This window comes from Patiria miniata, unplaced genomic scaffold, assembly GCF_015706575.1.
Source record: "Patiria miniata isolate m_02_andy unplaced genomic scaffold, ASM1570657v1 HiC_scaffold_5, whole genome shotgun sequence".
NCBI lineage: Eukaryota > Metazoa > Echinodermata > Asteroidea > Valvatida > Asterinidae > Patiria > Patiria miniata.
The window spans coordinates 6,614,126-6,638,822 of NW_024037072.1; the positions used below are offsets into that span (position 1 = coordinate 6,614,126).

At 39.9% G+C, this 24,697-nt stretch overlaps 1 protein-coding gene across 1 annotated transcript; it reads right to left on the bottom strand.

The window, feature by feature from the left end:
* Positions 1-2,868: 2,868 nt before the first annotated feature.
* LOC119742120 (bombyxin A-5-like) lies at positions 2,869-22,978 on the bottom strand. The gene is made up of 3 exons (XM_038218153.1): positions 22,586-22,978; positions 6,836-7,043; positions 2,869-3,778 (listed from the first exon to the last, which is right to left on the bottom strand). The coding sequence occupies exons 2-3, from the start codon at positions 7,041-7,043 to the stop codon at positions 3,585-3,587; spliced, it is 402 nt and encodes a 133-aa protein (XP_038074081.1). The 5' UTR covers positions 22,586-22,978; the 3' UTR covers positions 2,869-3,584.
* Between the last annotated feature and the right edge of the window lie 1,719 nt (positions 22,979-24,697).

Sequence of the window (24,697 nt, forward strand, 5' to 3'; positions counted from 1 at the left end):
TGGTAAAATCGTCTCATGTAGCGATCTGCGTTGTATTGAAAAAGCAAATTCGGCCTTTTTCAGTCACTCATTTTAGTGCTTTGGTAATTTGAATTTAGACAGTGCATGCTCATTTCTATAGCCTAGGTATGAGTGCCTATACACTTCTAGGATTTTCTTTGTTTTTCTTGTCACTCCTTTTTGAGGCTCGATTGTGAAAAAATAGCTGTCAATACTGGATCTCAGTGATGCCGACACAATAATGTATCAATAACGGAGGAGGAGGGGGCAAGGGGACCCCAAAAAGGGACCCCAAAAAAGGAGGTGTGAAGTCATATTTGCTATTAATTTAATACACATTTAACAAAATGGGCATTCGCAGGCGTGTCAGTGGGGGCGGGGTAGGAAAATATTTCAATAGGGGGCGTACCATATTTCAATAGGGGGCGCTGTTCAAATTCGGCGATTATTAACACTAGATTACAGAATGGTGTACCGTATTTTTAACTGGCGGACATTATAAGGGGGGGGGGGTTTCCGACTTATTTTTAAGGAATTTGTATGATTTTTTTTTTTTACAGCGCTGGGGGGGGGGGTTTACCCCCAAAACCCCCATCCTGGATCCGCGCCTGAAAATTAGTCTGGTCACTGCTCCATAGTTAGCCCCCCCCCCCCCCCCCCATCTACTAATCTCAGAATCAACAATAAGCCACCCCATCGCCCCATCCGATGTATGACTGATATTTTTTCCATCGGTGGGAGCTGTAAAAAAAATCATAAATAAATCGAAATTGTTTTTTTTAATTCCATGCTAATCTCCAAATGAGACAAATTTCCATAATCGGGGACACTTCAGAATGCTATATTCGCGAATTACACCGGAACAATTATGAGATCTATTGGTGTCAATTCATAATCGGAAATTAACAATGGAGCCTTACGACGTTCTGGAGTGAAATTAAATTATATCTCCATGAAATTTGTGTGATACAGTAACTGGGACATTCTGTATCAGTTGATAATCAATAAGAGACGTATGTACTATGACATACAAAGTGTGGTTGAGTGGTTATATTGTCATGTCTTACTTCTAAAATAAATACGGATTTTATATACATCATTACATTGCGATATCTAATTACATCTTTAAACAAATACAACAATTACGTGAAGAAGACGAACGATATCAAACACCAGTTGAAGCTTGCACCTTGTTTACTTTATTTCTAACAATTCAACGAGTCATTATTATGTACACTTCACACAAGACGAACAATGGTTAACTTTAAAGCGGCACTTATCAAGATCATAATTCTTTACAAGGAAAAAGCTGTTTTTTTTTGTGCAAATTAAAATGTAAAAGTAAACCATCGCTTCTAAATTGTAATTGGTTGTATACATGTAAACAGTAAACATGGCTACTGAACGCCTGGTTATTCTATGAATCAAACTTTCGATGGTTGATTTCATACACCAACAAAACAAGCAAACAGATTTTAGGAAAGTAATTATATCAAGCGTCATAATGTTGTCTTTATATTAATTCACATTGACGCTTTTTATTCTGACGTCACAAAACCAACCAATTCAAAATGCAGGATTATAATGACATATAACAAACTCATTGTTTTGAAACAAACAATATTAAATCAATTTCTTTTCTATCGCTTACAATTATTGGAAATAAGGAGTTGCTATAAATAAAGGCATGAGGTAATGAATTTGTGAAGCTGATGAACTCGAGAGGTCAATGACATTAGTGCGGAGGACGCTGAGTGGTGACATACGGGCTTTACGTGTCAAATTAACGTGTGCGTTGGACCATGCAAATGAATACAATATTGCGTGAAATGCAAGATTTCCGTAAACATCACTTGCGTTGAAAAGGGTTTTTACCAATATACTGCCCAAGAGAGGGCGCTAAGCAATCTGGTGCGTTTGCTCCCATTGCCCATTCTCAAGATCTTGTGATGGAGACGCAGTCCCTCAAAGCATTGTGGGTGGACCACTTTTTCGGAATACCGGATAAAACAAATCCGTCCAACAGCTCCCCCCCCCCCAAAAAAAAAAAAAATATAGAGGTCACCATCGCCCTTTATATAGGGCGGATGAATTTGGCACGCTGTCTTTGCCTCATTGCTGAAAATTCTGGTTAAACATAGTCCGACTATAAACCTTCGTCGAACGTATTTTTGTCGACAACGATTGTCGACTATTCGATACCAGCAGGGACCAATTTCATAGCGCTGCTAAGCACACGATTTTCTGCTTACAGAGCCTCCCTCTATTTCATGGAGACTGTAAGCAGTAAGCACAGCAAAAGGCACACTTACCTGAAAAAAGACGTAACAGAATTCGCCATACGCGCGCAACCATTAGCACATACACGCCATGAAATAGTGCTTAACGAACAGCACAGTTCTATAGTTAGCACAATTTTCTGGTAATTGTTAGGCGGCCCCAAGAAAGGTTAACCGCGTATACCTTAATGTATACGGAAGACGGATAGTGCCACTCAGTAAGTCTGAATATATTTTTTATTACATGCGACAATATTTTTTTGTACAGCGGTCGCCACTTATTATATGGCGGCCGCCACATAATAAGTGGCGGCTGCTGTTCAAATTATAAAATTATTTTCACAAGTACAAAAAAATATATTCAGACTTATTGAGTGGCACTTCCGTCTTCCGTAAATGTACGACACGAGCGTCAGGTTTTGTGATGAAGGTTGACCGTAGTTCTTCTGTATGTATATACCTTATTCGCGAGGAAGCCATTTTGGTCGTGTTCCCTGAATGTATTTTCTAAATTATGAAATGTTGAATGAGATGGTGTCAGACTATTTATGCATTCTAGCCTCACTTTCAATTTTGTTTTAAGCGTGGATTAAAACTTTATGGAATGTTTAATCACAAATTATAAATTATTCATTAGAGCAGACTGGTTATTAATTTAAACATTATGTCATTGCTTTCATTTCTTAGCAAAAATGAAGATTTGACCTCGCTTTCAATTTAATATGGCCGACTTGTGAAAAAAAGCCTACAAAAGACCGTTTGCACATTTCTATATAGTAATAGTGCGGGGGCATAAATGACGTCACGAATCAACCAGTTGTTGTCCATGTCCAACTTGATTGCACGTGCTAATTGTTGTAGCGAGGACTACATGCACAACCATTCAATTAACACTGAATTCCCTCTCAATAATGTATTCAACAATCGCAACTTCAGGTCAGTTTTCGTTTCAGTTTTGAAGTTTTCTTTTACCGAAGAAGAAATGATACAGTTCACTCTACGGAAACATGCATCAGATTCTGCAACTTTTGGGGACCAAAAAACATATGTTTATAATACAACTTTCACTTAACAAGTTCCAAAAGGGCAAATGTAATATGAGAGGAAAGTTTATAAGGCAACTTAATACAATTCAAGAATTTCAAAAGGCGCCGATATTCACCAACGCAACCATTATGATCACGGCCTTGTGTACAACACAGTTAATTACTTGCATTTTCGTACGTTATATAGTCGAGGAAAAATTAAATCAATTGTGGTTTAGGCCAAGTTCGTCGTATGTCGCTCTGTCTGTCTCCTCTGTTCTTATCTCCGTTTCAGCCAGCCGACGAATGTGTAGTACTCCCGCTGCTTCTGTTCGCAGCAGTACAACATCATCTCGTTGACCGAGCAGGGTCTGTGGCAACATTCGTCCACGATGCCACGGCGGGTGCTTCCCCGGGCCGTCCCGCGCTTTAAGAAATCAACGGCAGTTTTGCGTTCCACAAAAGGTTCATTATCTGTTGGCGGTAAAGGGTTAACAAAAACCTGATCAACAATATGGACCACCGTGACGTGGTTCGATGGTTAAAGTGTTCGACTCATGTGTGACGGTACGTGGGTTCGAACCCAGACAGGGAAAAATCGTGCTAGTGTTCTTGGGCAAGACTTTTTTTTTTTTTTTTTTTGCTAAGACCCTTATCATGTTGTGGCAATCTTGATTTTCCCATTCAAATCAACGTAACCAAAGCGAGGCTTGAAGGGAAAATAGTCTGGTTCCTTTTTTCACACAAACAAATCATTATTCATTACTGTAACTGGATACAGGGAACATGACTGAAATGGTGGCAGCATGATAAAGTTATATACCACATTATCATTTACTACTCACTCGGGGTTTCTTGTATGTAGTCAACTTATGCATTTACTTTAATATGTTTGTTTAAAAAGGTGAATCCGGGTAACAGCAAGCAAACACGACATTGATTGTCATTGATTTCAAGGCGCTTCAGGCGGAGAAGTTTTGGCTGGTGCACGACACAGCATTCATGTATATCTGCAAATTCTAAAACTCAAAGCTACTAAAATCATTTGTACCCCTGTTCAACGTGAATTCTAGGATTACAAAGAAACTAATTCAGCTACCTTGTGAGTAAACAGCTTGATTGTGCCATAATAGGGGCTGGGTGAACTCAAATGGCCGCTCAGTATCGCGGTTACACGGTTGTCGATTGGGACTATCGGACCTTATTGTCGATTCGGACTATCGGGACCTTATTTTCAATTCGGAATAATCCTTGCTCTATGGAATAATGAACCTTCGGACTATAGTGAACCTTATTTTCGTTTCGGACTACTGAACCTTCGAACTACTTAACCTGATTCTAAATTCGGACTGCTGAATCTTCAGACAAATGAACCTTCGAACCAATGAACCTTCGGACTTTTTTGTTGTTTTTTTTGGGGTTGTTTTTTGTTGCTAAGACCATTATCATGTTGTGGCAATCTTGATTTTCCAATTCAAATCAACGTAACCAAAGCAAGGCTTGAAGGGAAAATAGTCTGGTTCCTTTTTACACACAAACAAATCATTATTCATTACTGTAACTGGATACAGGGAACATGACTGAAATGGTGGCAGCATGATAAAGTTATATACCACATTATCATTTACTACTCACTCGGGGTTTCTTGTATGTAGTCAACTTATGCATTTACCTTAATATGTTTGTTTAAAAAAGTGAATCCGGGTAACAGCAAGCAAACACGACATTGATTGTCATTGATTTCAAGGCGCTTCAGGCGGAGAAGTTTTGGCTGGTGCACGAACACAGCTTTCATGTATATCTGCAAATTCTAAAACTCAAAGCTACTAAAATCATTTGTACCCCTGTTCAACGTGAATTCTAGGATTACAAAGAAACTAATTCAGCTACCTTGTGAGTAAACAGCTTGATTGTGCCATATTAGGGGCTGGGTGAACTAAAATGGCCGCTCAGTATCGCGGTTACACGGTTGTCGATTGGGACTATCGGACCTTATTGTCGATTCGGACTATCGGACCTTATTTTCAATTCGGAATAATCCTTGCTCTATGGAATAATGAACCTTCGGACAATAGTGAACCTTCTTTTCGTTTCGGACTATTGAACCTTCGAACTAATTAACCTGATTCTAAATTCGGACTGCCGAATCTTCGGACAAATGAACCTTCGAACCAATGAACCTTCGGACTATTGCTTCGAATATTCGGATTAACGAACCTTATTTCATTTTCGGACTGACGAGTGACGAACCCCTTTTTTGTGCATTCGGACTCTCGGACCTTCGGACTATTAAGCACCTTTAGACTATCGAACCTTCGGACTATCGGGCGGACACCGTATTGCGATCCCAGTGGGCCTAATCAGTGCGAGCAGCGATCGCCGTCTACACATCAGCCTTTTTTAAGATAACAAAATTGTTTGGACGACAGGTTTTGTAAAAATGTTTGAACAAGTTTGAGATACAAGGGCAGAATCGTTTGCCTTGGCGATACGAATTTCATCTGCACGACCCACATAGTCACCGTTTTCGCGGTCCTTTGTCATACCTTAATCATTACATACTATCCTCGTTTTCCGGGATTTACGCCCCTAATTATCAACACCACTTATGATTTGGAGAGGCGCCACAAGTCTTGCTTAGATTACCATTAGTTAACTGGAATGTAACACTCCCTGTTCATTTTATTTACTACCTTTTGTCGTAGAATCTTGAATTGTAGAGAACGCAGAAGTAAAAAGAGTTTTAAGCAAACCTTTTATCAACCACGATTTGACGATAAATATTGTCTATGCAAGGGAGATCACTTTGTCTTACTATTTTATTTAGTGTTATGACGCTGTGAAGTGTAAAAGTCATTCATTTAAGCTATTTGCATATATCGTACGAGTTTTTCTAACACCTCGCGAGGCATAGGGGCCCATATGTCGACTGCGACAGTTGTATTGCCTTCTACTGTATGATTTATTGAATCAATCAAATGTAGAAAGTGCAGTCACAAAGAGATATGTTTTGATAGCGTTACCTTCGGAGAAAAAAATATTTTTTCCCCATTTCAGGGAATCCCTGGTGTGCTTTGGTATATTTGTCGCAAATGTTTTGCTCGTATACTAAATTGACGTTCATCAGTGCAGTTAATTTTGCATTGGGCTAATTTTATCTTCGTCCGAGCACACAGCCTGATACATACATAATACCTGTGGGGAAGACCTTTGTTTCCCTTCTTCTGGTCTCCTTTTGTTCCTATTGAACTCTCAAACTCTGTAACTTTCCCTTATGGGCCAGATAAGTTTCTAAAGACGTCCTTGTGGGGTATAATTATTGTTCCATTGTATTTTCTGCCCACAAGGAACCAAGTATACACGTACACAAGTACAAGAATGACTACGAGTACCGGCACTGCAATACTGCATATGCAATCCACTCGTGAAAAAGGACTTACTTCAACCATTCATCATTACTACACTTCTCGTTGCTGCGTAAGGGGTTTTAATGAGATTTTTGTCAATCATTGTACACTGTATAATACCCACCCGTCGTTCTAGAAATAGTGTTGGTTCTCTTGTCGTACCCGGCATAGCAGCCGTCACAGAGGGAATTCATGGTACTGTAGACATCTGAGCAGAACCAGTTGGCATTGACGTAGACGAAGCAGGCGAGTAGGACCAGGGATAGCACGGTGGCCTGCCGGGCCTGAGGAAGGGGCAGACGAAGGGTGCCTCGTGTTGAGGAGGGCGTCATCTGGCGGGACGAAGAAGTGGTGTTAATTAGGGTTAAAACAACGACAATTCGGATTATGACAATTAGCCTTTTTGAGAGGACACAAGAAGATGGCGTTATTTGGAGTGTGTATATCTATCAATTATATTCCCATGACCACTGTAGGGGGTGTACACCTATGTTCCCCAATACCTATGTTCCCCAAAACCGATGTTCCCCAATACCTATGCTCCCCAAAACCGATGTTCCCCAACCCTAACCCTGACTCTAACCCTTATCCTAACCCTAACCCTAAGGATTTAGAGGAACATCGGTATTGGGGAACATCGGGGTCCTTGGGGCACCACTGGCGAGGTGCAACCCTCTCACTTGTCTTCCTCGGTTCAAACTCCAGGCCTGTCCACTCTCTGGTATTATCTTGTCGCCTCTTGTTCGGCTTTTCCCCCTTGCAAGATGGTCTTTGCAGTCAGTAAATTGGGGTTAACTCACTCCACACAGCGCCCATGCAGTTATTGTGTCCACTTTATGCCAAAGAGCTAAATAACGGACCGTTCCGGAATGGGCAATAAGCTTCGCTCGTCATGCATTTGTGAACATTTCTCACAGTGCACATTGCGACCGAGTTCGACCGAGCTACGGTGGTCACCTGGCAAAAAATCGTGATCTAATGGTCAGTGTGCACAGTTCAATTGAAGAAACGGTCCATAAAGAGTGTTAATATGCAGGACCAGATACTTGAATACTAAAACTATAAGCTTGAAATATGATTTGTAAGTGCTTTAAGTTTGGTGTTTTTTTTTACGCGTTTTGTGGTTCCGGTAATAGATGACTCCAAAAAGCCAGATTTAGAATGTATTGATTCGGGCCCTGCCAGAGTGACCTTTCTCCTACGGGTACTAACTGTGTATATCTGGTGCATCTGGCCAGTTGGGCTACCATTAAAGGGAATATACAAAATTTGCAAACATCGAAAAATAAAACTACCAAGTTTTTACGAAATACCTTACTAGGATGTTGGTAAATGGCAGTCTAAAGCATACTGTAAAATTATGGCACCTTGTGTAAAGTCATTTTCAAGAAAATTGTGTTTTTGTATACATTTCCTACGGTGGTCGGCCGACCACCGTTGGAAAAACCTAACTATTTTTGAACTACTGCTCAAAATTTACCATCTGTTTCAGTCCAAATTGTGTTTGCTATTGGTTACATGTTCATGAACGGGTGCAGGACAGCTAGACTGGTTCCCTTACCATACAATTTTCCGGTATTTATAAATTGGTCCATTTCATCTTTAGTGCAGTCAGGGAACCAGACTACTTGAAAGTTTTTGTTTTTCTTGGTTTTCCAGCATTTTCGAACACACAACTTCAAACATGTCAGTGTAACAACATTTGATCTATTATACTAACCCCTCAAATAGTTCATTTCTGAAAATTACAGCAAAAGCCAATGATGTACATTCCCTTTAAATGTGATCTACGGAGCGTTCCAATTCCAACAGCTTCGCCTCAGGGAAAAAACAAGAACGCTTCATTGATCACCTCGGGAGGCTAGTTTTACTACACTACTCGAAGCAGTCAATATTTATATGTAGGTAAATGAACTCAATTAGAAACTGTGTTTGCGAAGAGGTATAATGACAGCAATTGGCAGGAATGTGTGACATGGAAATGTAATAAAAGTACACATTTTGTATAAAATTGCTTAAAGGACTTGTTAAAATAATAAGGAAGTTCTTGAAGCAGCTATTTCTCCAATTTAACCTCACTCGATGTTTTAATTCTCAAGATATTTCAGGGTTTTTTTATTGGTGTTTGCTTTAATTTGGGGTCCACTTTTTCCTGCCTGTTTCTGTTACACCTGACACCTGGGATTTTATAATTCTGATGCACTCATTAATGCAGTCGTCTTCTAAGAGTGATTATTTATACATGCATTGCAAACTACCATTCAACAAATTAAACAATCATTTAGTACATGCTAATGATACTTGAATGGCAAATTACCAAGGTAATATTGACGATACAAAAGTCACACTTTGGACCCTAACTAGAAGGACAATCACGCCAGTGCAAATGTTCGTATTCATAAGCAACACCATTAGGCCTATGTCACATTAGGCAACAGCCAGCTTCCCCTGTTTCAACATTATCACACCTTTTGGTTGTCTGCCTCGGTAAATTATCTGTTTGGGATGTTTTCTTTTGTTGAGATGGTGCCTGACATCTAGTTGGTTAACTTGTTTTACGATATAAAATTGTTGGTTAATATTTCCACTTAAAGTCCCCGAAAGTGTGGTACGTTTGCTATAACTTGACATCACATATATCAGCGCCCTCAGTTGTCAGGAATTAGCACGAACACTGTAAAGCAAGTGCGACTCAAGTCCCATTTTCCCTGACTCTGACTCGAACTCGAGTCGTGACAAAATGACTCGGACTAGGACTCCCACTCAATGTTTGGTGACTCGAATACAACTCTGATTGGTTGTTACACTGTACGCCTCACTGGTAGCAGCCCCATCAGAATTGGGCCCTTTTGCTGCTTTTCTGATCGAAAAAGATTAATTTTACCATCATCCGGAGTGGGAAATCTTCGGAATTCTCTGAGTGGCCACGCTGACTGTAAATAGTTGAAATACACACCTTTTAAATATTGTCAACCAAAAGTGATGTCTCATTATCAATCAAATAAGATGTCTTTTTATGTGTAATGTGGGGATCCGGGGATTTCCCTTGAGCTTTATTTGTATTACCCACACCTGCTGGGTTGCAAAACGTTTTCTCGACGACGCCCCCGTCGGCCGAAAGTGGCTAACACATTGCACTTGTAAAGTCTTGCACGTTTTCAGACACAGTTCGCACGCTTGACTCCTTCAGCTCAGAAGCAAGGCCTATTTGCTTAAATGGGGCAAACCTAAGACGTCAGGGTAAGAAGTTAATTCATAATTATGTTTATTATACATTTTTGTACTGAAAGTATTGCTTTCTGCTATATATTATAGACTTTCAAGTATGATATGTTCATGCTGCAGAGAACTCAACAGAGTATTTTTCTGTTTCTGTGTCCGATTTTTTGGTTTGGTTTTTGTTTACTTCTTGTGATTGTAAGCTTTCCCTCATGCTGGATGAAATAGAGCAAATCAAGGAGAGGTGTCCCGTCCAATGATTGCCGTGTTCGGTGACCCTCCCGTCCTCCTTAACTGGTGGACGGAATTCCCCCCCCCCCCCCATAGCAGGGCCAACCACGACAATACAATCCATTGCATGCATCTTTAAAGAACCGTTCTTCCAAATGGATATTCCTAAGTATTCCCTGCTTCAGCTCACGCCCTACTCATTAAAAAAAGGAACGATGGCATGTTGTGCACTGAGTGTTGTGCGTTTTACAGCGTTTATATTCCGTGCATACATAAGCCTAGTTACCTGGAAATGGTGTATCGCAGCCCGAGCCAACTAGATTACACTAATGTTATTTGAATTGTATTACATAAGTCTCGCTTGCATTGAAGGATAAAGGACGACCTACGACATTTCGTTTTAGACAAGTATTTAAGATGATTCATTTGTTTCGATCGCCTGAGCAAGTGAATGATTTAGCCGCACGATGACTGAAAGGGCAAGCGTTAAAAGTGAACGCGCTGACGTTTCGCACATCGGTAATATTGAACCAATTACCACCCGACTGTCCAATATATCAGATGAATTGAAAACGTTAACGTTGTGAACTCCAACATATGCCACTGGGAGATATAATAGAAAACAGTTTCTCTGTATTCGAGGTCGGTGTTCATGGGGAAAAGTTAGTACTTTGCAAGCAATGTTTTTTGAGCAAAGTAATTTTCTTTAATAAATATTCTCCATTTTGTCGTAATTTCTTAAACTTCCCAAAGGTCCCTTTTCCCGCGTAAATTTCCAAGTTAATATCAACCAATCTTCAATTACTATCTTAGAAAAAAAAGCTCTCTTTTGGGATCTATTTTAACGGCTTTGCATGTAATGCTCTAAACCACTTGTAGGTTTCCTGTGTTTGATTGTTATTTTTTTGTAATAAACTTTGTCTCTTTCTTAAGGTCTCGAGACCCTTTCAAGAAAAAATATCCTACATATTTTCTTCAGTGACGTCTCTTGACATAATTATACGTTATTAAAGCATACAATTTTCCTTCATAACTAAACTTACTTAATCATGACTCGTATGAACGTTGACGCCCAAACTCAAATTAGCAAGGACAATTTTACGCGAATGCGCAAAAGCTCTTGTCTGCTTTGAAATCGGCAAACTCAGACTTCCAATAAGGTCTCTCTCATACATGTAGATGTGATTTATGAAACAGTGGCTATTTTCATCATGGTTGTTTACAAACTTGATTTTACGAGTTTGCCGGGGAGCATTTTAACGATTGCCATTTCAACCAGGAAGTATGATACGGCAACTCTCCGCCGACGGAGCTGGCACTTTTCAATATTGGCCTAGGGGTCTTCAACGCGATAAAGTGCGGTTGTCGGTTTATTTTGCCGGGCTGTGTAAATGAATGTGGCAGAAGACCGGTTGACTGCCGAACTAACTGGCTTGTATTTCCCCCAAAATTACGGAACCGTTTGGTTTAGTGGCTATTGATTTCAATTCACCTTATACCTAAAAAGGATTGGCACACTTTGAGAGAAGATGCTTATTTTTCAAAGGAGTTCAAACTAGCTGAACAAGCTTCTTATAATATCACTTATCAGCAACGAGTAGTCAAATATAACTGAAGATCAGAATGGTTTCATTTGCATGAAAGTAAAATATACGTAAAATATTCTTGATGTCTAAATACCAGGGACACCACTTAAAAATCCTTTTAATTAGTAATATTATCGGGGGTTGAGTTATCAGATGAGATATCAAATTGACCGGTGCACTGATGGCAGACCTTGGCTGGGCGTATCTGTACCGACTTGAAGGGATGACAAGGTTTATGTAGGGACGACCGGTACTTCGGTCCATATAAGTACCCACTGAGTACGCTGGTCAATGACAACAGATCTTGAGGTACAGATATTGTCGCTTTGGCGCGGGCTTGCCTATCGATTTCCTCGGGCTTATTTCTCAGGAAATGCGTTAATTACATGATATGACACTTCTTTCTGTTCAAATATATGCATACCACGCACGGGAGACTATCGCATGCTTTTAAGTTTGAAATTTTATAGCAACCAGTTGAGATGCAGAAGGCTCTTATCCTTGATCAGTGTATCGTCTGGCTAGTATAACAAGTTGGTATCCGGCAGGTGCATCCGTAATTTGTCCTTGGTTTCCTAAATTTCTTTTTTTCCCCTTTGATAAGAGTAGGCCTATATCCAGACAATCAAAGGTTAGGGGGGGGGGTGAAAAAAAGGGAATTCCGTCCGCTTTACATCCAATCCAAGCACTTGAGATGAGAGTCATCCGAAGCTATTGGCGCGTTCGGAGCTTCGCAAATCAAGGATAAAAAGGTAATGTCGTCCTTGAAATGTTTGTGAAGAAAAAAATCCTAGGTAATAAAAGTATATTGATTGATAATTCGTCAGTCAAATTCTAAAATTGCGTTTATGCTCTTGTTAAGACTGAAAATGGGAAAACAAGACTGCACAATTCATTGGTGTAGACGTTTGACACTCTTATGGTTTTCCAAAAGACATCTCAGCTATACGCGACGGCATAAAACTGCATCGGGTTTTACCAGCCAGGTTTAGAAAATGCGTCACAAACGCGGGCACTGTGAACTCACGACCGGGTTCGTCTACTCATCGTGGGACGCATTCGGCGCGGTTTGTGTTACAGCCTCTCCCCTGGCTCTGCCCAAAGATTCCTTGGAGATGACGGTAGCTTCGTCCGTGCGCGTGCATAAATGGCCGCTCATTGCCGGCGCGATGTTGAAAGTGACGCGATAACTCATATAGATGGCGACTTCCTTAGGGATCAGTCGCGCTAGGTGAAATTACACAAACCACGGCGCGAACACCAATATCAATCAATAGCCAGCGGCTCATCTTTTGCCGCTAATATATCTGTAATTGTCCCCTCGTGTTGCGTTACCACCCACACGATTTATAGAGGGACTGGCAGGCGGGTCGATTAAACGCTGCCCGTGTATCTGGCACAGGAGATAGGGGGTAGGTTGAGTTAAGTACGGTTACGCCGTGTACCATACTCGGACCTAGCTCTATGGCTGTACTGTACGTGATTGTCCCGAACGAAAAGGGACTAATGTGCTCCATTTTGGCGGTTGAAACGGTGCTTCAGGTTGACACGTGGACACTAATCTGTCTTATAATTATTGAAATAGCGGTTGCAGCTGCATTGCCTTGACAGGAAATTGATGTCACGTAATTGCATCCCAGGAGCCCGCTACTTCACTCGGAGATTGCGAGTTGTTCCGATCTTTAAGAGGAATTGGATTTAATTGTATCCTCTGAGACACAATTTGCTTACAAATTTTTAACCTTTTGTTACCTATTAAAGTTTTTAAGCCTGTGGTATATTTGAGCATTGTTTTTGATTGTTTGCGCATTGTGGTGGTATTAATGTCCTGATAATTTGTCACTGCTATTTTAGGTTACACTGTTTGACGATAACTGAGCGTAGATATGAAATGCAAATAATTTTTGATGTGCTTATCTGCAAGCTCTAGCGGAAGTTGAAAAGTCACGGGGAAGTACTGCAGCCCTAAAGGTCCAGATCCGGGCCCTTAAAAAAGAAATTAAAAATCACTTATTTCATGCCCAAAACTGATCGTGTCTGTCCGGCTACGCCCGAGAAAGCACCAGCGAATAACAATCACACTGAACGGCGTGTCGATTACGTTATTGTGACGTCACGAATCGATCTCTGCACGTTAATGGTCGTTCATTTCTCATTGATTTTCGTTGCCTGACCGGCTGTGCCGTATCACCTACCACTCGGCCCTCGTAGGGCAAAAAATATTAAGGGATCGGATCTCAACTCGAGGTAGGGATCCAAAACGTGGGGTGAATACGTAACCGGGCACTTGATGATCAGTGTTTGTTTTCAGGCCCGTCGCAAGTGGATCGTGATATTTGCCGAGAAAATGTCATAGATTTTCATAATGCCGTCTGAACTTTAAATCCAATATGCGTATACGAAACTTGGTGCACAGGCGGCAGAGTATATGACAAGCCGAGGACCCAGCTTCCTTTTTGAGGGCGCCAAGTTTCAAAATGTCAGCTCCGTGTTTGCGTCTCGCTCGGCCGGGAATATAGATATCCGACATGGTGAAAAACTTTCTGTTTCGATTTGTTTGTACTCGGAGTATCACATTTTTGGTCAAGTCGTGCACACACGGTCAATATTTAGCGGACACACAAGTGTCTGCAAGTCCCCGGAGCCTAACAAATCTAAGCTTCATTGCGTTGAACCGTGTGTCTCATTTTGTACCAACTGCTATCTAGTTGTCATTATTATATCAAGCTTGATACAATAACCCACAAGCCTTCATGTGATCAAATACGATGTTATTTGTCTCTTTCCTTGAAGATGAAGGTTCTGTTATAACAAGTGAAGATCGATAATAAACAAATTGATTTTCTGTCATCAGTAGAACAAAATGAGGAAATTAACACCGTTTTTGTGGTTTGAAGTACTATCCGAACGTGGAAGAAAAGCAATCTCGTAGAAATTGCGAATCGTTTTAACAATGCATCTTGTTGAGGGTTTTGTCCTTTTAAGTGGTAAGGGGTTTTCCCGAGCGATCTCTTTTGTGTGAAAATCCACCTGGTGAAATGCCATAACTGACAACCACAAAAGGATATACATCACATGGAACTTGGACTGATCGCATCTAGGGCTTGCCAAAATTGACACACCGAAGCCTTATACGTCAAACTTGAAAGGACTGAAGGTAATAGAATATGTTACCTCAGGGAAAGATTAACTCATTGAATAAAGATGGCGGTATAGCATCGATTGCAACCGTCAAATACCAGTACATCGTGAGAAGAGAACTCATGGCCTTTGGGAGTGATTAATCTTTACCAAGTAAAAATTGCACAATAATTCAACTGGAGCGTTTACAGTCAGTCATTCAAATTTTTGTCCTTTAAATCATTCACAGCTGCAAGTAAATTGGTTTAATCTGTAGTTGTTTTCTCGTAGCTATTTCAGCGGTTTGGTGGAGGTTCGCGTTGATATTTCGAGAACGTCTTTATCAATGGACGCAACACTCGCCTTTTTGCGAGGAAAACAGAAATCTATCATCTATTTCAAACATAATGGAGGCCCTCAAACCCCTCACGGGTTGGAATGCGAGAAAGAAAAACGATTGTATACACGTACAGTTAGTGTTTAATGAAAGGTTTACATGGCAGAGGTTGGGTAGTACAAAGGGAATGAAGAGGCACATAATGAAGTGGAATACATGTAGTAATTAGCTTTGTACACAAAACACTTTGTGGTGTTCTTAACCCAAAATACGGGGTTAAGAAACGTGCCAGGGAGCTGTAATGATACTGGGTCACGTGATAGGCATGTACAAACAATCCAAACAGAAAACGAAAGGATAAGAAAGGGGAAAAATTCAACGCAGCTGATGCTATCACTGACAACAGAAAACTGTCCCTGGGCTGAATTTTTAATAATGTGGTTTATTTGGCGCCTCAGCTTGTGGCCGTGTTACTGACACCGTTGAGGGTTTTAATCTGAACCCTCTGGGGGTACAAAATCGAGTCTAAAATCTACGCCGAACAGGCGGAATCATAGGATCATCCCCAGCCTGCAAAAAAGCCAAGCCTAGCTGAGAGCGAGTTATTAAAAACCTGGCACCATTCTTCGTGTGTCTAAATTCAACTTCTTAAATCAGGACGTGCGTTTTGAATTACACGCTTAAGCCCAGGGGTTGCATTAATACGATGGTGTCCATAATGTGGCGGACTCACCACCGTTAATTTCCAGTCACTTTGAACATTCCTGTCGTCGCAATATTGGCCGCTCAATCAGGATAAGCGTAATACGTAACTGCTATAGTTAAAAGTAATATTATCGTAGACCAATGTAATATTTTACACGGCTGTTGTGTTATATGGGCACCAAACACAGAAGATAGTTATTTTTAATTGCAAAAATTTCCCCCCTCCCAAAAAAAACCCCGAAACGGTAAAATACTAAGTTTAATTCGTTGTGTAATCGTAAATTTGATTATTAATCACAGATCACATTCGAGAACATACCGAAATGTGTAGGCCTACTGATAATGACCTTGAAAGATCAGTTTCAGAAAACATGTCTATACCTTTTCAAGAATTCTCAAAATACAGTTAGCAAGGTCTAAAATCAACTTGCAAAAAAAGTAAAAAAAGCTGCTTAGGTTGTACCTGCAAAAGTCAGACTGCATTTTCTTATGACCAGCATTAATTGTAACAATTTTGTGTAAGAAGTATGCTTTATGAGTATTTCTTGGAACTCAAGTCTACATGCATGTATTCAAACATCAATTTCTACACTGCGAAAACTGTTAGTCTTAATTTAACACCATTCGGTATCTATATAGGACAACACCAGTAAAATTTAACACAAGGTGGTCATATATAGATACCAATGGTGTAAATTCAACACTCCAGTTCTTGCAGTTTACGTCAAGCTACAAACATGACGTCCACTTTTAGGGAATGGCTATTTTCGTTTCCGAACTTTCCCCTATCATTTACGTTGGCATGCACGGCAATAATCATTATTGTATATGAGCAAACCCAAAGGGAGTCTTATCGTTCACAAAGATCAGTGTTCTTTTTGTGACTTATCTGGTTTTGATATACGGATCAGGGCCTAGGGGTTGAAGCGACCTGTAGGACAAAGATTTTGATAATCCGAATAGATTGTGTTCTCGTGAAACTGCTCATAGGTTGATGAGAAAGATATAGGAATTTCAAGATTTTTTTTTTCGAATGAAAGGTCAGTGTGTAAGAAATCTGTGAACAATTCCATAATGAAATACGTTAAAGGTAAATGTTACATCGCTGCAATGAATGACTATTTTACCAAAGACCGAAATACGAATGGTTCCAATGAAGTTCGTCTCGGGTATACTCCATTTTAAAGTAAGTCAAAATCTAGGTATATTTTACCAAGTTATGGTTCTATTCGTTTTTACACAGTGTTTGGCCAAATGTTGCTCAGATCCATACAGCTAGCTATAAGACCAACACTGGTTAGCGATTACTTGTTTTTGCTTGGTGCTGAAACTAATGTTGTTTGGCGTTGATTTTTAACTGCCTACTTCAGGACAAGAAACAAGATCAAATGGAAGATAAGACGGAAAAAAAGGAGAGATAAATCAAAGCACCCATAGGCCAAAGTCCGCTTTGAAATCCGAACTTATATAATAACGCAGATGTCCCACCATCCGATATTTCGAAATATTTCCCAGGCCGATAATCTGGGCCCCTTGATAAATCATCGCCCATCATGTCTCTCGTAAATATCTGACTATACCTCGTGATTCCGATGGTCCCGTGCGCCGTTATATAAGTTTCACTCCGTCGAGTGCTAAATACAAATTATTTCTGGGTCAATGAAATATCGGCAAAAGTGTATCCTAAAGAGAAAAAAACGGATAACGACGACTGAGGTATCAAAAAATAATGATTAAAGAATCTTTGTCGCTGATCTCACCAAGACACGCATTTTTGATAGTTCTAAGCATGCATGCAATACAACATTCCCACAGATCTCACGCACACATATATTGTTTCACAGCTATAGTAAGACCTACTCCTATAGTTGAACAAAATTACAAAAGGCGTGAATGTATCCTAATGTAATGTTAATTATGTGCATTAATCTCATGGGGAAATCCCCGGTACCCCTGTGTGTCATCACTTATGCTAGACATAATCATTCATTTGTCATCGTTGAACTACCCCAGTCTTGTAGGGCTGGGCTGAGTTCAGCTGTTCTCTCAATTGCCCTGCATCGGCATCTACACTTGCAGATTTATGAGCACCAAGGCGCGTGGTAATTTTTGCAGATGACATTAGAGAGGGTCCTTGGTCACAGTCCATGAAACCACATTCATTACAACTGAGAGAAACAAACTGTTTGTTTTTTCTTAATGCTATTTCTGCATCGGGCAGGTTTTACCAATAACAAACACTGCGAGCAAAACGCAATTATGGACTGAAATGTTCCTGTTAAATCTTCCGTGTTTAATCATTAATTTTTCTTTCACATTATTTCGGGATGTAATATGTTTTGCTGGTCCTGACTGAGTTACTGACTGACTGACTGACCGACCGACTGACAGACAGACTGCTACTTGTGAAGTTAACTGGTTGTAGACTGTCAAAGAGAGCCGGGCAGTTCTGTCGTATAGGATTACTCCGTAATGTCAACGAATGGGCTTCATCTGGCCCATTGCGTAACCCAGATGCATAAAAGACTTCCATTATGAATCAATCTAATAGAATTTTGGGCGCTCTGCACAACCTATAGTTTCTTTAGGTGCCTATCTCACTGACTGAGTCACTTAGACTAATCTGGAACCAGCTTTTGTTTTTTTAGAAGCATTGTGTTTGCCTCAATCCCCATATTACCACTGGAAGTCCCCTGCCTTTCCCAAGGTTTCTGAGATCATCACACAGTGGAACTTAAGATTTACTCCACGGACCTCGCTCTCGAACCGAGAGTGGTTCTTAATGTCAAAGTGCTAAAGGTGTAGGGCGATCAAGTGCTTCGTTTACCGGATGCAGTGCGGGTGAGAGCGACATGCAATACTAAGAGAAGGCTATCAGCAAATGCACCTGTTCGTGTACCTGTTCGAAAACCGTCACTGACCTATGAGCCTAAGGGTCGTGGGACATCTCTACAGTTTTGGCTGTGATACGTTAACGCAAAAGCGACATTGTTTCTGTTGTGATAACTGGAAATGTCTGAAAAGTGACACAGCTTGTGACGTTTAACAAAGATTGTTTCCTCTTATTTGAACTCTTTGAAAATCAAAATTCTATCCTTGTAATTAAATGACTATTTCGATGTTTTACGAAAAGTAACAGTTCTGTAGCCTTTTTGGATGAAAACCTTGTTGGAAAGGCTAGCATTTATGTCTGTGTTCTGATAACAACTGACGCAAATAAGATTCCAAAATTGAAGAAATTATATGTTGACAGTGCGCACCCGAAGGCAAAAATACGACGTGTAAAATCTTGAATTGTGGCAATTATGCTCTTTCAATGGTTTCTCATATTGCTTCCAGACTTAGGTGTGACATTTTGAGTAACTTCACAATAATTATCTTGCTATGAAAGACTGATCAAAGCAATAACAGAGAACGAAATGGGATCGCAGAAAATGTCAGAGTTTACAACACAAAAATACCACCATTATGATACAGGTGTAAGTAAACAAAAAGAGACGCTGCCACATTTCCAAATGCTAGAAAATAACAAACCATTTGAAATATAGGTATCGTGCAGTAAGCTTGCTTGATTCTTATTACGTCAAACACGGCTTAGATGTCAAGAGTACGTTCCAAAGTAAAGATAATGCCTTCTTATAGTCACAGAAATCGTAACATCCTTTAAAAACACAAAATGTACAACGACAAATGTACAAAACTTGATAAAGTGTAGATACATTTTCCCAACGAGGCAACATGGTAGACGCTTACCTTCACATATAACTGCTCCCCAAACTCATTCCTTAATGGACAATTAGATGAATGCCTGGCTCCCATACGTATATATTTATATCTTTGTTAAGCGACACTGCCTTTGCATTCGGATGTACTTTTTGTCTGAATATTTCATGATTACCTCTTTTTAATTACAGTCCACGAGAGTTTTAGCTCGGATAGACTTAGAGATTATTTTTTGAAGTGTATGTTTTTCATTACTTATCGAAAAATGCGTCATTCCACGTGGTTTCTGCTATTTAAGGGGAACATTTTCTTGTCCTGTTGAGTCTTACGAAAAAGTACATGGAGTAATCCAAGATTTGTTGTTAATAAATCAAACCGTTACTCGTACTTCCATATGGTACTTCCACTGTGTTTTATGTTCGGGAGCCTTGGAACCTCTTATATCCGAATATGTCATCTAAAGAGTAAGTCAATATTTGTGTTTTTTGTATTTTTGGTTTCCAACTATCCTGCTATATAACCTAAAGAGAAAATAAATCTTTCCTGTTTTGTTCCGACCATTGTAGTTGTCGCTTCAAAAGATGTGTACTCGAGTGATGTGTACTCGGTTAATTACACGTAAACATTTACACATATTTATGTTATATCGGAGCCGGAAATTAACCAAATCACCGTCGTATAAAAACAGTGACATGACTCTCTAGAGCGAGTTTCGTTATGGTGATAAAAACACAAATACTGATGATAATTAATGTTTCGATAAAGCACATATCCACCAAACTGTTTTTACGCGCTTTACATATTGGCCTACATGTTTATAAAAGATGAAATGAAACCATATGGGATCCGTGCACATGTACCCCCTCAACGGTAAGAAGAGGGAGAGTTGGGAAGTCCACCGGGGAAACATTCGAACGCACTGCCGACGACACCTGTTGCACCCACGAAGATGCTATGCTTTGTGCACATTCAGAATAAAATAAGTCGTGCGTATTCCATGCTATACGCGCGCGAACCAGTGCGCACAGGCAGTGTGTCCCATCCAGGGGGCTCTCGATAGTGGTAAAAAAGCGCCCTCTCTTGGTCGCGCACGGAGTCCATAAAAACAGCATTAAAGAGCATTTAATTGATGTTTGGAAACGTGTTAAAGGCAGAGGCGATATTTTAAAAATGTTGAGTTTTACAGAGGTTTTTTTTATTGTATATGTATAAACAAATGTGAAAATTAAGTTTGAAAAGTTTTTTCTTCATAGCATTCTTATAGTAGGACAAAACCATTTGTTATTATATTTTGTAAGGATAATTGGTAGCGTGAAATCACCTGATTTCATTTTAAAAGTAAATAGAATATGCAAGCTTAGTGAAGCTGGTCTCAGCGCGCAAATTTGGATTCAGACGGCTATTCACTGGAAGTCTTTTATTGAATGTGATCTACACCGTGGGTCAAATTTAGACCGCACTGCACGAGATAATCACAATTGCCCAGCCCTCACTACCATGCAGTCTACAACCAGTCTAAGTCATGAAAGTAATTAGTCAGTCAGTCAGTTCGATAGGTACAAAGAGCACGTTGCTGGTCTCACTGGACCAGCCCAGAACTCCAGTGTGAAATAAACACAATGAAGTATTTTTTTAACCGTGTTTTTTTAAATAGTTCAATAATGGTAATACAGGGTGAGTCAAAAAAAGCGGAACCCAAACCCCCAAAAATATATTTCATATTTAAAAAAAATATGTAGCACCAAAATTAATACTGACTGGAAAGCCAATTTCAAAAGCATGAAAAAAATACTGAAATTGCTCAATCCGTTCAAAGAATATCACCATTTAAACGCAATGACCGTAAAACCTGTCTCGTCCAAAAAAATAAATTTATTGTGTGTTTTGACTGTTTGGAACAACAAAGAAAATGACACAGAATACTTGTTTCAACAACAGTCACCAACTGTAGCACACAATATTTTGATTAACAACCCTGGTTAGGCAAACAATATGATTTATAAAATCTACATTTTTAAAAGACGGGCCTTCAAAAGGACTTTGTTGCATACTGTTAACGTTTAAAGTAAGATTTAGTTGCTGGTGATGTTTGAAGACAGTTGTGACGACGATTGTTGAAATCGCATTTTTTGGACGAGACAGGTTTTAGGGTCATTGTGTTTAAATGGTGATACTTTTTGAATGGATTGACCAATTTCAGTAATTTTTTTCATCCCAAAGTAGCTTATGAAATTGGCTTTCCAGTCTTTATTATTTTTGGTGCTACATATTTTTTTAAATATGAAATATAATTTTGGGGTTTGGGTTCTGCTTTTTTTGACTCACCCTGTACATGTAATTGATGGAACACTGCGGTGTTTTGGGTTTTTTTTTCTTCTTTTTTTGCTCTCTACTATGACCAAATTTCCATGAGCCACATCTTGACCAGCAGCATATTGTGATGCAAAAGCCAAAGGAGACATCCATGGAGTTGCATCTCATAATTTCAAATTAATGATAACGTAAATAAAGCTTAAGGAAGCAAACTCCCAAACCAATTGAAAACATAAGTCAAGAAAACAGTTATTTGTATCTGGTCTGATTATAATGCCTTGCATGTTTTTTTACACTTTACGATCCGTCTTTTAGCGGCTAGGGTGAAGATACACAAGTCCATTTTAAATAGTTGACGTATTTGACGCCTTTTTGTGACGACGTAATTTTACAGAAGTATACAGCACCTGTTTCCTGCAATTAAGACCAACTGTGTAACATAATGCACAATCTCTGGAAACGTCATGTAAGTCAACATACATGGTATGAGCAATACGCTGTTATACTAAGTAGTGCATGCAATCAGTATCGTTATATGGGTCCCGCGTGTGAACATGTAGAACAAGTTCAAACAAAAAACCCAATAACCTAGATCTGTCAAGACACTAGGCTTAATAACTAAAATTGTAACGAGACTCACCTTTTTCCGGAAAGACTTGTACCACTGGTAGACTATTGCTGGAACCGTAGCAGTATCTAACCATAAACTAGTTATTTTGTAAGACGAACTAACACAAGCGCCTGCGCCAAGGTTCTAACTTTAGTGGTGCCGACAGATTGAAGCTCCTCCAATTTATACTAATGACTTCCAGCAAAAACAAAGAAAGCAGTGCCAACTACGATCAATGATCCTCAAGTTTCCCTGGGATGAAGATGCGTCACTGCTGCGGCGATCCCCGAGGATTTTGACTTTTTTCCCCCGCCCCAGCCTGCAGACCGCCGCAGGATAGTGAGTTCTCCTTGGCCAGTGAGTTCGGAGCTGGAAATCACTGCTAGTGGATCACACGTCAGCCTATCGTCTGCGCGCTGTAAGTACGTACGTCTCAACGTGACGCAAATCACATTTTGGCGCCTCTCATTATCATCCTTTTTTCGTGTCTTCCCCCTCCACTCGTTTTTTCTTTCTTGATTAATTTCTCCTGGCAACTGATGGCTGGAAGTATTATTAGCCAGCTCCGCTTCCACGTCGGTCTGTGTAGTTTCTGACTGGTAATCGGTATCCGTGTTTGATCAGATCCGTCCGGGTGACAATTTTTTGCGGGGAAAAACTGTCGCTTCGTTTGAACATCTTTATGGCAAATAATGGAAAAAGGATCCTGCGTGATATTAGAAATATCGGGGCTAGCGGCTCGAGCGATCAAGCTCAAAAATGGATTTTCGTATTTCTTAAATCCCATTCAACTGGTAATTTCTTTTAGTATTTCCGAGATTACCCAACAATGGTGCCGGAAAATTGTGCATTGTACTATTTCAACTTTCAGCTACCAATTATCAAGGTAGCTTCAAATCGTTTCAGTGGCGTCGCTGTAGCCCAATTTGCTGGGCTCACCGAAGTCAGTTTGTTTGTGAGTTTACAATAGCTACTTTATTATAACCAACGTTTTAAAAATGCGGGCAAGGGTGTATTTTTTTTTTAATTGCCACCAGAGGCTGCCGAGGGATAATCTGTGTGAAAGATGCCCCAAGATGCCAGAGAAGAATTTAGACTCGTCTTTAACCGTGATCATGCTCCGGATTCTCTGTTGGTTGAGAGGCGGATCCAGAACTTTTGATATGAGGTGTTGGAGGTTGGAAGACATTTTTCAGGAAGAAAGGTTGGCTAAAGTGTATGAAATTAACGCATACAAGAGACCGTCAGCGTTCAAAATGAACTGTGATTTGCAACACTTTTTATGTTACCCCAGAAAAGAAAATGGAAGAAAAATTTGAATTCGTTTTTTAGAAGAGTGTAAGTAATTAACATTGGTCGGACTGGGGGTGGTAGTTAGCTACCCCACCCCAAACCATCTCTCTCCACAATCCACCCTTGACACCCCTAAACCAAACGTAGACCATGTCTCTGTCTTCATAAAAATTCAGAGGGCCTGAGGTTACGATCTTAACAAGATCTTATTCGGGCAAATGACAAGGTATAGAAACCCACCTCTTGTACCACTGTATTTGCAACTGAAGAAGAAATTGTTAAGATTGGAGAGTCTGGCCCGCTTAATTTTTCTGATTTGTATATTCCATGCCAATCCAGTCAGTAAGCAGTTTCCAGCAGTTTAATTCATTTTCAGAATCTGTAAACTCTGACATATTTACCAAAATAGTGGCACTTGCTGATTTCTGTGAAAGAGCTTCTGCTTCAAAGAACAACACACAAGAACACTCAAAGACTGCTAAAGAAAACATCGGAACTAGATTACTTTTCCCATGACGCTATGGAGCCTAAGGTTAAAAAAATCTCCACTTCTGAAGATTTATCTCAAAGATGATAAGACGTTTTGACATTTTGGAAGTGATAATCCTTTTCATAAAGGCAAGGGATCATATTGTGAACAACAGGTTGAAAATCTTTAAAAAGCACTACCTTTACAGCTGCGATCGTATCAGTAATATAGGTTCCATCAGATTTAGGAGATAGTTGTTCAAAGAGAACAAAACGTAAACACAGAAGAAAAAAACGTTTATCACGAAACATTGAAAGATCCATCACTGTAAAAATGTCAAAGTTGCACAGAATCTGATGACAACAATCCGGAAATCTATC

Bases quoted from the DNA above. Each gene is read 5' to 3' on its own strand.
- LOC119742120 (XM_038218153.1), bottom strand. From the start codon at position 7,043: ATGACGCCCTCCTCAACACGAGGCACCCTTCGTCTGCCCCTTCCTCAG. The intron at 3,779-6,835 runs GTGGGTATTATA...TACCGCCAACAG, and splicing joins CACTATTTCTAGAACGACGG to ATAATGAACCTTTTGTGGAA.